Consider the following 15,485-nt stretch of genomic DNA (forward strand, 5'->3'; position numbering starts at 1 on the left):
TTTATTTATTCATTCCACCTTTCCTTCCAGAGCTCAGGGTGGCACACACGGGCCTCTTGGGTATTCCTCCTCATTTTATCCTCACAACAACCCTGTGAGAGAGAGTTAGTGTGAGAGAAAGTGACTGGCCCAAGGTCACCCAGTGACTTTCATGTCTGAGCAGGGGTTTGGACCGTGGTCTCCTTGGTCTTAGTCCAATACTCTCACTGCTACTCCACATGGGCACACACTTTTCGGGGGTTCTCCCAACGGTTCTGAGCCAATTTGAGGAGGGTGCAGAGGCATGTGAAGAGACGGGGGGGGGGGGAATCATTGCACTGGCTTCTGTTACCTCAACAACCTATTTGGCTCCAGCCCAATATATTTATTTATTAGTGTCAGGGGTTCAGGGAGAGAGGCACAGATGAGGGAGGAGACTGAGAGCGAGGGGGAAGAATCCAGGAACGAGGAGGAGGAGGATGACAATGACTTGAGGGCTTCCATGAGTCTCTCAAGTGAATCGGAGGATTCCCAAAAGGGGGCGCTCCTGGTCAGGCCAAGGGGAGCCACAGGGGGGACTCGTCAGGAGCAGGGGAGCAGCAGGGAAACCCCAAGTGGGAGTGGGAGATCGGGGCCGGCTTCCCAGCCGGAACGGAGTGAAGAGGGTGGAGTTCACAGTGTGACACACGGAGCAGAGCAGGAAGCAGAGAGGGGAAGGAGATCGGGGCAAGACGTCCTGCCGGAAGGGGCGGAGAGTAGTACAGAGAGTAGTATAACTGTCAAGAGGAAGGTCAGGGGTAGCGAACGCGCGCCAAGTTCAAATGTGGAGGCGCGCGGAAATGCGGAGAGCCCGGAGGAGGAGCCTGGTCCCAAAGCACGGAGGAGGGGGGAGCAGGCGTCTGGGGACTCAGCGTCAGGGGAAAGCAGGAGGGAAGGAACCCAGGGGGGCAGAAAGACCCTGCGGAAAAGGAAGGACAGGAAGAGGTGGACTAGCACAAGCCTCTTAAACTGGTGTAGAGGCGGGACTGATTCAGAGGGGACTTCAGCGGTCTAAGCATAACAGACGTGGGGCTGCGCGCCTCGGCTGTGGAACAAACAATGTACTTCAATAAAGACTTTTGTAAATAAAGTGGACTTGGCGTTGGTCTCTTGTGAGCTGGGACCTGAGGCGGCCCTGACAATTGGTTTTTTTAAAAATAATTTTTATTAACAGACCAATCAAATCACATTAATTCCAAATTACAAAACCGAATTTTAAATTTTTGGTGGGGGTTCCCATGCTTCGAGCTCCGAAAGGGATCCAATCATCTTTATTGCTGCTGCTTTGATGTTCATAGTTCTATCCAATTAGTATTCGCAGTTCTGTCCATTCCTCTCTTTATTATTTCATCTCTTCTTGTTGTTATCGTATATTTTTCCTTTCTTTGTAACCTCTGATAGACTCCACAAGTGAGTTGAAAACAAACGTTGTTATAGTCCTGTGTGTGTTTTCACATTAATTCAAAGGTCATATTCACACAGCAGACGCCATTCCAGCACTTCCATAGAAAACAGTCTTAGCGTCTGCTCATTAATCTTTGCAGGCTTGTCACTCCCACTTCAATCTTTTCAGGGGGCTCTGCCAGGTCAGACACAGAGTCCAATATAATAACAAAGCCACGGCTTCCTCCCCCTCTTGATCTTCAACCCTGCAACGAAGCCTGCCTGTCATGGCGAATCTCTTTTTAAAACTGCGTCATTCCAAAGGCCTTCCATTCCTTTCCAGATCTTCCACAAACAAATCCTTTGGTTAATAATTCATTTCCACACACCGTTCATAATCATCCCGCTTATTATCAATTGTTGCAACGGTTCTTCTTGGGGGGGATTGTTAGGTAATCACATAGAGAAAAAAATAAAAGTCCCCCCCCCTTTCCGTCCTGTTCCAACATACCAACATCTTTGATGTATCTTCTTCTTGATTTATTTTCCTGTTGAATCCAGCCCGTCGCTCAGCTTCACGGAGGTCACTTTAATTAGCAGTCTTAACTCCCTTTCTTCACTCGAAACATGTGCATTTGCTGCTCTCTAATTGTTTATTTTGAGCTCCTGCAACTAGGTTGTGCGATCAGAGACGGCGTCCGGGAGAGCGAAAAAAAACCCACACGAGTGCTGTGCACCTATTGCCCTCACCCCTCCTTCTTTCGAACTCGGGGGTGATTTATTGGCAACCGCAGGCGAGGGCAGTGTTTTCCCAATTCCCTGGGAAAACCTTGGGAGGCTAATTACTCCCATATTAGCCTCTTAATTACCTCGTGTGAGCCGGAGAGATGGTATTGTCGGCCATCTTCCAAAGAGCCCCTAGCAGCCCCCAATATATTTATTTATTGAATGTTATTCTTAAATTTGTTCTTTAATTGTAAATTGAATTGTCATTTTTTTTAAAATGATCCAGTTAAGATGAAGAATTCTTTTCATTATAATCTGAAGAATTATTCTCTGAAAAACAGTTTTCTCAAAATGTTATTCCAAAAGTTAGTAATATATATACTTGCTACTGCAGAAGTACGTATTACAAAGCCTGGGAGAAACAGTGGCAAAATAGCTTAAATAGGTGCAACCCCATATTCTAGTCAGTGGCAGCTCATAACACTTTGACTACTTAGGGCTTTTTGCTTTCATCACAGTAAGACTTGCACAGCACTTATTCAGGAATGTGTGTGATTTCACATGAGCAGAGTGCCACTGACTAAAAGTCCATTATGCTCTGCACATCTGTGGACGAAAGAAGAACTTCTATGCAAGAGGGCCCAAGGTATGATTTTCAGACAAGATTGACTCTCTGCTCCTGGCAGGCTCCCTCATACAGACACAAATATTCTTAATTTTCTTGCCCTTTCATCCAGTCCATCATAATGATTGGTGTTTTCTTTAATAGCCTAATTGTAATCCATATTTTCACTCATTCTATACTGTAGTGGAAAGGTTATGCATAGTTCAAGAATCTGTCTCTACATAGAAAGATTCAGTTGGCTCACTACTTCATCGAAAGACTCCACTATCATTTTATTCTATAGGGACACAATTTTATTTTCAATATTTTTTTAAGTACACAGCAGGCAAATCAGGCTAGAATACAGGCTCAGTCAAACAACAAAACTGCTTTATCATCTTCTCCGTCCACAGGATTTTAATTTAATGCAGTTCCTCATGTGTCACTTGTCTCACTTCTGGATTACACGAATATGAATGTGTGTTTGGGATGCAGCTCACGCTTCCAATCATTTTTGATGGAAGACAGAATGCATCTCTCATCACACCTTTTCCAAATAAGAACATGTACCTGATATAATGCACAACTCTACCGAATTCCCTTTTCAGTTTAGGATTTCCCCAAATCAAGAGGCTCGATTGCACGGATGGGCATGCATTTAGAATGATGGCGCAAAACCGGCTTGCAAGACTGCTGTCTAGAAATCTATTGGACAGAAGGACCATCAAAGACACAAAATTAATGACATTTATGACCAAGAGAGAAATGATTATTTTCACAGCCTGAAAATGGGCAGCCATGCTTGGGCTGCTGAAACTGGCTGAACTGTTCTGCATCTGCTGGGTGTGTCTCCACAGAGAAAAGAGTAAGAGAAAAGTTGATGTGGTTGAGATGAAGAAAGCCACTGTGAATCCCAGGCCACACCACAGAAACAAATGAACCAAATCTGTTTCGACTGTAAAGCCTTCAAGTGTGACATTTCCTAATATATCAAAACTACTATAGTTCTGGCATGTAAAGATGTAAATTTCTTTGAAGAAAGGTGACGTAGTTGCCAATGATCCAAGCAAAGAAGCCAGAAGCATCCAGGGTACCAATCTGGAGATTCTTGTCTTCAGGAGGAAGAAAATGTAGTGCTGGAAGTTAGCAATCTTTGCACAGTAAAATGTACACAGGCAGGCAGTGAAGCAGAGGTTGGTACAATTTAGAAACCACGTTGTAGCTTTGTATGTTTGGTATAAGCTTGTGTATTCAAATATCCAAGGAAAGAATGCTATCCAGAAAATCTTGATAACTAGCAAGCACATGTAGAAACATCTGGAGACACCAAAAGCAGTCAAGATTTTATCAATGGATTTCAGGTGTCCATTTCTCATCCCATCAATGCAATTCACTACAGCAATGAAAGCATTCAACGACATCCCAACAACAGCCTCAATTGATGTGCAAACTATGTAGAGTATAACTGGGAGTGGAAAACGCTCCGCTCTTTGATAGTTGCACCCTTGGTCTTCCATTCTTCCAGATACACAGTCTGAAAAGGCTGTAGTCTTTAACTTTTGGATAGCACATGCTTTATTATCCATGAAATTGAGAAGTGATGCTGTCATAGGGCACCTATTGCACTCTGATTTGCATTCTTCTTTTCATGGGGTGCAGAACAACCAACTCTTTTGCCAAGAGCTTGTGGCAAAAAAGCAATGATTTACATGACATTTACTCACAATCCCCAGAGCATTTGTTTTCAAGGTTATGTAGAGATGCATTCTATTTTTATCTGAGACTGACGCATTCCTGCAGGACTTGAAAATGATGGACAATTTGCACCTGTTATTTCTTGCTAAAGAATTAGTATGAAACCCTAGGCAAATATCAGAGGAAAGTGTAACGTAATATTTAGGGATACTGGTAGAGCTAGGTTGCTGCCAAACCATTCCTTAGAGCTGTGGCTTTGACTTTAAGGGTGCACTCAGACCTCTTTCCACAGGGGAGAGCTTTGACACCAGCCTATGCCAGGAAATACTCCAGAGGCACATCCTCTGCACCAGTTTTCCAGCTGAAACTTCTCAGGCTGCTCCCAGATGTCCTCAAGTGCCCTGGCTGACTTTCTGCATAGTTCAAGAGTGAAGGAGGATGGCAAGGCTGACAAGAGTGATGCACAGAAGGAGAAAGGGACAGCCTTATATGCCATGAATGGAAGTTTTTAGAGAGTGGAATGGCAGATTCCCCCCCCCCCCCAAGCTCTTGAATCTAATAGTTGCTGTTAGCAGACATTTCAGCTTGGGTAAATTAGACTGGAATAATCACTTACAGCTTCTGGAGTTCAAAGGCTTTAGTCATGCAAGAACTATTTTCAGGTTATCAGGGCTGGATTCCTATGCAAGAAGTAGAGTTTGTCAGAGAAGTTAACCCTTTATTCAAGGAAATGGCATACAGCTCAGCCACACTTCTCACTCAGTCTTGTCCCAATAGAGCAGTTGCCAGTACTGACTGCTCCCACTTTCACCCCCCTCCGCTGGCTGTTTCCCAAGCAGTCTCCAACTGTGGACAGGGCTCTCTGTTCCGCTCTACACATCACTCTGTATTGTTGTGTTCTGAAGGTAAAGGAAGGACTGGACCATGATTAATAAAATACACACGAGGCTTGGCCAGCAAGACTCTGGGAGGAAGTGCCAATAATAATCTGCCACACCCTGGCCCAGGTCCCTTTTATTAACAAAAGAAGTTTTGACACAGAGTTTGTAAGAACCCATCAGGTTTCCTCTGAGCATTTCAAAAAATTACCACGTGGGACGAAGTTAGATCAGAGAAATCCTTTTAACTACAAAGAACTAATTTCCTACTTGAGCATGCATACATACATGGTTAAGCTAAAATAAACAGGAACCAATGCATTTAGCATTGGTCATAAACAGGCAGTAAACAGGAAAGGAAGGACGACAAGGAAAGTCAGGCATTTTTATCACCTCCATGTGAAACTCTATTTCCTGGCCCTAAAATTAACAAAACTAACAAAAGCTACACCAAAGCTATCTCCTATCTTATGTACTGAGGATGCCTGGTGAAGCAACTGGTCTGTGTAAAATGCTCTATACGTGACTGTCAGGCAGAGAGAAAGAAAATGGCAGAGGTGCAGAGGCTTGTGGGATTTGATCAGAAATTATTGTCAATGACTCAAGCCCGTTCAAGCAATGCTTTCATCGCCGACACAATGGCGTGCTGCATTTTTCATAATTCCTCATAGCAATCCCACCTGACCACCATACTGCATGCCCTTGGAGATAAGGGGGGAGCGGAGCTTGTCATAGTAGGAGAGGCAGGCTCCGTGTATGCTTCGGCCTCTGAGTTGGAACTGCTCTCTGTCACAGGCAGAGGGAAAGAGGACCTAAACAGCTACAGGTTGGCCACAACAGCAGCAAGAATACTTATCGCAAAGTATTGGAAGACACAAGATCTACCCACCCTGGAAGAATGGCAGATGAAGGTGATGGACTATATGGAACTGGCGGAAATGACCGGCAGAATCCGAGACCAGGGAGAAGAGTCGGTGGAAGAAGATTGGAAAAAGTTTAAAGTCTACTTACAGAAATACTGTAAAATTAATGAATGTTAGAATGATGTTGGATAAGAAGTTAAGTGGTTTTTAGCTATAATGCTATAAGGAATATGAAAAAATGGATTATTAACAGGTAAAAATTTAATGTTATAATATTTTAAGATTAAAGATTAGGATAAACAAAGAGGGAAAGGATTTGCTGAACTAACAAATTGAACTGGAATACAAAAAAGGGAGGTGTGAGGTGGTCCGGGAAACAAGCAAATGAAAGATAAGTAATGGAAAGATGGAATTGTTTTTAACTATTTTTATTTTGTATTTTTCTTTTTTCTTTCTTCATTTTGTAATACTTTGAAAATCTTAATAAATATCTTTTTAAAAAAATAATAAACAGCTACAGGTTGATGTCAATTTCAGGGAAGTTCCTTGAAGTCATCATTAAATAATCTGTCTGTGAGCACTTAGAAAAGGATGCTGTGATTTCGAGGACCCAACATGGGTTTTTCAAAACAAGTCATGCCAGACTACTTTTATTTCTTTTTTGGATAGAGTTACAAGCTTGGTGGATCAAGGGAATGCTGTGGAGTATCTTGACTTCAAAAAGGCTTTCAACAAAGCTCCCACATGATATTCTTGTGGAGAAGCTGATAAAATGCAGGCTAGATGAGGTTGCTATTAAGTGGATTTGTAGCTGGTTGACTGGCATGACCCCAAAAGTGTTCACCGATGGTTCTTCATTATCCTGGGACAAGTGCAGGATTCTCTTTATGAAGGAATTGAGGAGATACTCGTACAATTTGTGGAGGACTCCAAACTGGGAGGGGTAGCTAATGCCGCTGAAGACAGATGATGCTGAAGACAGATGCCGCTGAAGACAGATGACCTTAACAGTTTGGAGAACTGGGCCCAAACGAAACAAAATGAATTTTAATAGGGGCAAATGTAGATTCTACACTTAGGCAGGAATAATCAGACAGACAACTATAGGATAGGGGACATCTGGTTTGACAGCAGTATAAATATGAGAAAAGCATCTGGGCATCCCCTTTCACCTTAGAAATTGCAGAAATGTTTATTGTGTTGTGACCAGTGTATAGTGATACATTTCCCCCTATTGTTCCAAATTTCCTAAATCAACATCAGAACAGAACAGAACAGAAGAAATATCCAGTGATAACGCTTTTACCCAGTAGGCTGGGTATGGAAAACAATATTTCTAGTATTTGTATGAGTGAATATTTGTTTTCTTAGTCCACATTTAGCATCACTACGCATGTAAATGTGGGAAATATTCCATTACAGTCACAAGTTTAATTTGCTTTGATTTGCTGTCGGGTAGTGGCGTAGCTCAGGCTGCCTTTCAGATGGCATTTCTGTGCACAGATTAGGGCCGCTTTCAACATCCAGCGGAAGGCAGAATGGGAACATGTTTCCTGCTTGGCAGGGGGTTGGACTCGATGGCCCTTGTGGTCTCTTCCAACTCTATGATTCTATGTTTTATCCAGGGCAGCTTCTGAAACCTGAAAATATTTGAAAACACTTCTAAAAAGGGGTGTGTGTGGCTGTTATTCTTCTTCCATCATACCTTCCCACAGTGTATTCCATTTTTGGTTCCATGTGTCGTCTTCCATGAGAAATTCCAGATTCAACGTAGTAATTTAAAATATCTATTTTATTAACAAGCACACACTCATACACATGCAATGCCCATCAACTGAACTGAACTTTCTCAAAGTGAAGAAGCCGACAAGCCTTGCCCGGAAGAGTTTGTTAATTTTAAAGCTACAGCAACATGTATCCGCCTGGGCGTGCGCACAAAGAAGGGAATGAAGAGGCGGGATGGAAGCGGGGCATCTGCACACAAGGGGGACTCGGGGAAAGGAGACAGAAGGAGACAGAAGGAGGCGAGGGGCTGGAGGAGATGAAGGGCGTCTGTGCGCCCCAGGGGCTCTGAGCCAGAGAGAGGGAAAGGCGCAGAAACGGGGCTGATCGGAGTGCAGGGAGAAGGGAGGAAAGCGAGGAGGAGCGGAGACGGGAAAGGGGTGCGAGGGGGCGGCCCCAAAGGAGGAGTGGGAGGCACGATGATGGGGAGGCAGCTGAAGGTGGGGTCCGGGGAGAGGAAGAGTTGGAAGCATCGCAGGGGCGGGAGCGAGGGGGCTTCATGCCTGCGCGGAAAGGGAGCCGCCTGCTCGGTCGCTTCCTTGTGCGGGAGGAGATGCGCAGAGCGGGGTTGGGGGGAGCCAAAGCGAGGCTGCAGAAGAGAGGAAGGGGGGAAGGCAAGGTTAGTCGTTGCCGGGGGGGGGGGGGCACGGAAGAAGCTCGAAACAAAGAACACCAACGTGCGCCGCGTGTTCTGAAATTGCGCAGGAACCCTTTGCCGAGACCCTGGGAGATTCGCAGCGGCCGAGCTCTCTTTTCCGGGGGGGGGGGCTGCTGGGCCGGGGCGCTCCCCCCGCACTCCTCTTCTTCCGCCAGTGCGCCCCCCCCAAAAAAAAACACGCTCCCCGCACCGATCCCTTCCAGCATCCAAAGCAGATTTGCAGGCTCAAAGCAAGTTCGTGAGAACAAAAATTGCTGAGCAACCAGAAAGTGTGATGTTCAAAAGTTTAATTTATCCGCTCTACATTCAAATCCTGAGCAACAAATTCTAAGTACTATATGGCGCAAGAGGAAAATATGGCAAGAGAAAAAACTGTTAGTAGCAGGCATGGAGTAGGCAGGATTTTTTAAGGGAGGGTGGAATATACTCAGTTGCACAGTGATTTCATGCTCTTTATTGCAGCTCCTAAAACAGTGAATGAATCCCCCCCCCCACCTCAGGCTTTATAAACATTATTTACACAATGGGTTCCTTCTGATTGGCTGATTCTGCTTCCCTCCTGGAGCCTGATTGGTCTTCTCCTGCAGGCCAGTCAGGTGTTGCATTCTAGGATCCTACCTGCCTCTTGTTCTAGGATCCAAGCTCAGTCCATAACACCCCTCCCCTCTATGTTCCCCTGGCATCCGGGAGGTTAGCATTCATAGTTGCCAAGGTACGCCGGGTGCCTTCATATGCGTTGTGGTCAGGGGTGTCCCTCGGCGGGGGTTTCTGGTTCTGGCTCTCGTTCCGGCGCTGCCGGCTGCGACGGGGCCTTTTGGTCGGGCGCCGCCGGTCTGCTCAGTCATGGGTCTGGTTCCTGTGGCCGCTCAGCCTCGGGGGTCACCCCTGGCCTTACTAGTTCTGCCTCCCTTGCCTGCTGCTCCTGCTCATGCAGGAGAAGAACCCAGGAAGGATGATTCAGGTGGATAGCTGTGTTGATCTGACATAGTCATAATAAATAACAAGATGAAAGATGAAAAAATATTTTTAAATAATTCCAGTGCCACCTTAAAGATCAACTAAATATAAGCTTTCAAGATATGTTGTTGTTGTTTAGTCGTTTAGTCATGTCCGCCTCTTTGTGACCCCCTGGACCAGAGCACGCCAGGCACTCCTGTCTTCCACTGCCTCCTGCAGTTTGGAGTACTACTCTATTCCAGACCACACCTGGAATACTGTGTCCAATTCTGGGTGCCACAATTTTGGAAGGATGTTGACAAGCTGGAAAGTGTGCGGAGGAGGACCATCAAGATGGTCAAGGGTCTGGAAAGCAAGCCTGATGAGGAACGGTTGAGGATGCTGGGCATGTGTGGCCTGGGAAAGAGGAGGCTGAGAGGAGATATGAGAGCCATCTTCAGATATCTAAAATGCTGTCACATGGAGGAAGAACTTTCTCACAGTAAGAGCTGCTTGACTCCCAGGAGAGGTGGTGGACCTCCATGGAGGTTTTAAAGCAGAGATTTGTGGTATGTCATGTTTCAGCAATGATACATTCAGATCAGCCTCAGTGCTCTAATAATACAGTACATGCAGATCTCACTATCTGAACACAATGCATTCTCAGGAAATTGTTAGGTAATGATTTCCATTGATTCCTATGGGAAAATTTATAATGCATTCCTGACCACAGAATTTTAATCCCAAGATGACAAAAGAAACATTGGGAAAACCCTCTGCAACCTTCAAAAAGGCAGACAAGGGAGGAAAAAAATGTTGTATTATTGATCCAATCTCTCCACCCCCTTCCTCCCCACTCCCTTCTGGTTTCTGGAAGATTGGCTGCTGTGGAGCAGCAATTCACAAAAAGGTTGTTTAATGCTCTTATTCTTTTACACACACAGGTCCGACTGTTTGGATATCTGTATGGCAAGGTTTCGTACAACAAGAGTTTGGATAGCAGGACTTGCATGTATTATGCCGGCCTTAATTGTTAGTCATTCAACTAACTTGCTAGATGCTGCCTGTGATGTTAGCGTGCAGCCTTGAGCAGATGGGCCACTTTCACACCCACTGTCACTGTGATTTTCTGATTTTCAGAATCTTGAGCCTAGCTAGGATGCATCAATTACAGGGGGGAATAGCAAGATCCCACAGACTCCCAAGTATAGAGATATGGGTGTCTTCAAAGACCCCCCACCCCCAATGGACAAATCACTCAACAATGTCTTGTTGTAGGGGAAGAGAGAGGGAGAGAAATAGAGGCAGCACCGGCCTGTTACTTTTTAAGGAGAAGGAAGGTGCACGAAGGATGCAGAAGGGCCCACAGTGGAGGCACTGAGCCCCGAGAAAGTATTTCAGAGGAATATCAGGAACCTGAAGATACATAAAGGAAAGCAAAACCCCCAGCTGGACTATATATTTAGCACTGTGGTTAATGGAGCCTGATTTTAAGCTCCAGGGTAGTTATTAACAAGCTCCCTGAGGAGATAGCTCTCTCTGTTAGTCCCTCTCCTACTATCAAGAAGGAACTCGCTGACATAGTGTGTGGGACTCTCTGCCCACTCAGCCAGTTTAATCACGTTTCACAGGACATCTAGTGCACTGGAGGTCGACAATGGACACTGAGTTCAGATTTAATCTTATAGTCATAGGATTCTGTTTGCTTCTGTGTTGTAATTAAAATATTAATTGAATTTTGATTTTGCAAGAAGTTCAAAATGAAACAAGTAAAACGCACCAGGCAGCCAATAACTATACATGCATCTAAAAGGTCCTCATTAGCTTCTTTGAACTCACTATTACTTACTAACATGGGTGGACTAGATGATCCTCAGGGTCCCTTCCAACTCTGCGATTCTATGATTCTGTGAAAGAGGACCGCTGTAATCAGAGTCTTTTTGTAGGAGATTCTCTTCTATAAAACAAGATTTTAATTCCATTGATTTTGTGGAATAGGGACTGACAGGCAGGCAGATGGCAGCAATAGTCAGAACATATTTTGGCTGGCTTTTTCAGGATGGATTCTAATTGAACTCTGCTTGCATTTAGCATACCTCACCTAGGTTCTGCAAAGCAGCGCAGAGAAGCCTTGACATCTCAGCGGCTTTGCTGAGATGTTTCTGCCTCTGGTTTTGTTAATGTTCAATGAGGGGTGGGAGGATAAGCGCCAGGCCTCATTTAAAAGTGTTTCTGCGACAAGCTGCTTTGTGCATTGACAAGAAGGGATTAGAAGGTCTGTTTCTTTCTGCCATGGCTTCTAGTACAGCTTTCCAGTTTTTCAGTCTCACTGTGCTTTTTGCACATTGCACCTCATTTTCAGTAAGTTCCGATCCAGCGACACTCCTCCCTCTTCGTTGCCTCTTTCGGTGGTTGCTAAACACAATGAATAATTTTCCTTCTTTTTTAGGTCGACCGCTTACTACCGGATGAAGGTAGGATGCTGGAACTCATTAAGATGCTCAGAGTAAAACATTTTTTATTTCGTTTACTTTTTGTGTCTGAAACTTAATGTTATTGCTTGTATTGATTAGATGCTGATGCTGATGCTGGTGAACTGAGAAAGGACATCCCTGAAATAAATTCAGGTGGGCTGCACTGAGACAGTTAGCACTTGGATAAACATACTCCCAACCCAAAAAACTTTTCTTTTTCAAATAAAGTGGGCTCTATGAACTTTTTGGCACTTTGCTCTGCTCCTTTCTTTGGCATCAAGAACATTGCATTTTATGGTGTTGTGGGTTTGTGGTGTGCAGTTTGATGTGTGTGTTGGGGTAACACTCCCAAGATCCAAGAGCTGAAACCGTATTCTCTCCTTGCCCCTTGGATAAATGTTCTTGCTGGCCAAGAGATAATTTAACTGTTCGGATAAAACTTTGAAAAGAATCCAAAGGGAATATTCTCAACAGAATTCAAGAAGTTTACCTAGTGGACATTTTCTTTTAGCCGTGGGTTAACTCCTTTCAGCTCTCCTCTGAATGTGTTTCTTTTCTCCCAAGTTTTAAAAAAACTTCAAATATTTTTGAGCTTTTCAACAAAAGTTGTGTGTGTGTGTGTGTGTTTCCCACGCCCCCTTCTTAAGCAAAATCAAATCAAAACAAAGCCAAGCCAAGCCACTTACCTTTGAAAGGAAGAGTGGTACTCTGAGTAGGAAATGAAGATTATGAACACGCACAGAAATGGCATTTCCAGTTAAGACTTTCTTTTTGGAAGGAAATGTGAAGCAGTCAGGACCTGGCAGGGAAGGTTGCCTAGGAGGGAGGAGAGGCCCCGTTAGAAGCCACAAGTGAATTTGGAGTGGTGGTGCTAAACGCATATGGCCATGTTGCAGATATTAGTTTGGTGCGCTTTGAATAGAATTGTTAGTCATGTTGTGAGTCTTTATAGTAAGCATATTCAAAGAGTGAACACATTATTTTAAATATCTGATGAATCATCTTTTGCATTTTGATTATGCCATCTTTTTTATTTTCTTCTAGCTGCTGGACTCACCCTCTTCCAGGGGGATATTGTACTGCCTGTAAGTGGTGTTGTTGTTTTAGGTCATACATTTTTTCTTCTTATTTGTGTGCCCAAAGGTAAAGCATCTAATCTTAACCTTTCTCCATTTTCAATAGAGAAGCCGTAGTGCGCTCAAAGATGAGGCTTACCGATGGCAGTTCCCTATTCCATTCATTCTGGGTGACAGCCTTGGTAATACAGCCTTTGTATCACTACAATACTGCCGAGGATAAAATCTGATCCTGTTGTGATTCCTCTAGCTGTGCCTCCAACATTGCACAGGGGGTTGGACTAGATGACTCTTGGGGTCCTTTCCAACACTACAATCATTTTATTCTATGACTCAGAAGATCCCTGTCCTGCACAAATAAATAACTCAACCTGCTAAAACAAAAAAAATTCCTTCCAGTAGCACCTTAAAGACCAACTAAGTTAGTTCTTGGTATGAGCTTTCGTGTGCATGCACACTTCTTCAGATACACATGTGTGCATGCACACGAAAGCTCATACCAAGAACTAACTTAGTTGGTCTTTAAGGTGCTACTGGAAGCAATTTTTTTTGTTTTGACTATGGCAGACCAACACGGCTACCTATCTGTAACTCAACCTGTTAAGCAGTTCCTCTGAACAATTCCCTGCCTTTTACGTAAAGGTAATCTGATGTCCCTCTTTAAACTGCAGTAATCATAGGAACATGGGGAGCTGTCTTACATCCTAGGCCAGGGATCGGCAACGTGCAGCCCATGGGCCGGAAGCAGCCCATGGAGGCCGTTTAACCGGCCCACGAGCCACCCCAGAACCGAGCTGCCCGCTCAGCGAGTCCCGGCGCGCTGCGCTAAACTGGTGCAGTGGGAACTCACTTCAGCAGCGCCAGAAATCACGGGCACGCTCGCTTGTGCATGCGCGCATGTGATTCAGCGCGATCCAGTCCACGGAGGGATCTCCACGGGACCAATCCGTCTCAGGCAAGGTAAACCTTGCCGACCCCTGTCCTAGGCAGGTCCATTGAGCTCAGTATTGCACACTGAGTGGCAGCATTGGCTCCCCCAGGTTTCAGGCAGTGGGCCTCATCCCCACCTGGGGATGCCACTCGGGGTTGGGCCTGGGACCTTCTGCATTCCAAGCACATGCCCTGCTCCTGAGCTAAGGCCATTCCTCTCAGTAGATTTGTCCTGGTCTGGTGCATGTAATGTCTTTTGTTTTGTAGCTGTGTGATTTGTGCTCGTATTGTGATGGCCATTGGCTATAAACAATAAAAATGACTGATTGATTGATTGATTGATTGGTAGTGGCAGTCAATCAATTTCTCATTGATTCTCATAGATTTCTCATGAACTGCTTTTTTTTAAAGATCTGAATGCCAAAGGGGTAATTCTTAGAGCGCTTGAAGGATTCCAGTTAAAATCCTGTGTGGATTTCAAACCATATAATGGGGAGCAGTCGTATATAATATTTCAGAAGTTAGAAGGGTAAGTAAAAACACATTGGTGCTTGGGGTTTTTCTTTTTTAATTTTTAAAATTAAAAACACATTTATTCAAAGGTTGCACTGCCATGAAACCACAGAATGATCACCTCGTTTTCCAGAGACATTTAGGTACGGGACAGTGAATCATATTGTTCTAGTTTCTTCCAAAGAGATGGAAGCTTATGAAATCTTGGCTGTGAATCATTGCTCAAGTACTCTTTTGTTTGGACAACCTTGTAGAGATAGGCAACCTGTGAATTTCATTTTCTCTCAATTCATCTAACTTCAGCAGCGAGGTTGTTTGTTTGTTTAAGTTGCATGAAAATTTGTACACTTTTTGTATGTAACTTTGTCTAATAGAGGCACTTTTGCAAGCAGTTCCCCCCAGCAGCTCCCCTATAAAGCTGCTTGAATGATATTTTCACCCGTATTTGCTTTTTTGTGCACTCTTCCCCCTAATATACAAAAGCATTTTCTGTCTGGAGAAGTGCGAAATCTGAAAGGTAGCTGTGCTTTGGTTGGTCATGCTGGCTTGATCCCTGAGATGCTGCGCCAGAACACAACTAAAAAGCCTCTTCCTGTACTTCCTTCCACCTTCCTGAACCTGGTGTGGTCCTCCCTCCTCTGCCTCTAGCCTTGTGTGGAATGAAGATTTCCAGCTGTGCCATCACCATTCTAGTTGTGCAGATAAGGTGAATGTGTTGGGGGTGGATCTTGTGCGCTCTCAGCCTCATGGAAAAAGAAAAATGGAGAGGAATGATAAAAGGCCAGAGGCAGAAGGAGGGCCAGAGAGTGAGTTTGCAGAGGACATAAGGAGGACTCTCCACCCCTTCAGATACTTGGCCATGAAGGGGACGTGTGGATGGTGGGAGGAAGTGTGGTCCAGAGGAAAAAGGAACATGGGAAGAGTCTGGCTGCTGGATCCGGCCAAACAG

The 15,485-nt window shown here is 44.6% G+C and overlaps 2 protein-coding genes across 6 annotated transcripts in view; one reads left to right on the top strand and one right to left on the bottom strand.

The window, feature by feature from the left end:
- Positions 1–3,153: 3,153 nt before the first annotated feature.
- LOC144327177 (taste receptor type 2 member 40-like) lies at positions 3,154–4,248 on the bottom strand. Its single transcript, XM_077925353.1, has one exon. It carries the CDS (start codon positions 4,246–4,248, stop codon positions 3,154–3,156), a length of 1,095 nt encoding a protein of 364 aa, XP_077781479.1.
- Positions 4,249–8,360: 4,112 nt separating this feature from the next.
- Positions 8,361–15,485, top strand: part of MEP1A (meprin A subunit alpha) — a 37,591-nt gene continuing 30,466 nt past the window's right edge. Inside the window, exons 1-6 of one of the 5 annotated variants that reach the window (XM_077926620.1) lie at positions 8,361–8,568; positions 11,993–12,017; positions 12,117–12,170; positions 13,062–13,102; positions 13,200–13,275; positions 14,435–14,552. In XM_077926620.1, the coding sequence (XP_077782746.1) occupies positions 8,449–8,568; positions 11,993–12,017; positions 12,117–12,170; positions 13,062–13,102; positions 13,200–13,275; positions 14,435–14,552 (434 nt within the window). In that variant the 5' untranslated portion in view covers positions 8,361–8,448. The other 4 variants (XM_028721833.2, XM_028721832.2, XM_028721837.2 and 1 more) reach the window with 4 other exon arrangements.

Source organism: Podarcis muralis, chromosome 3, assembly GCF_964188315.1.
Source record: "Podarcis muralis chromosome 3, rPodMur119.hap1.1, whole genome shotgun sequence".
In the NCBI taxonomy this organism is placed as follows: Eukaryota; Metazoa; Chordata; class Lepidosauria; order Squamata; family Lacertidae; genus Podarcis; species Podarcis muralis.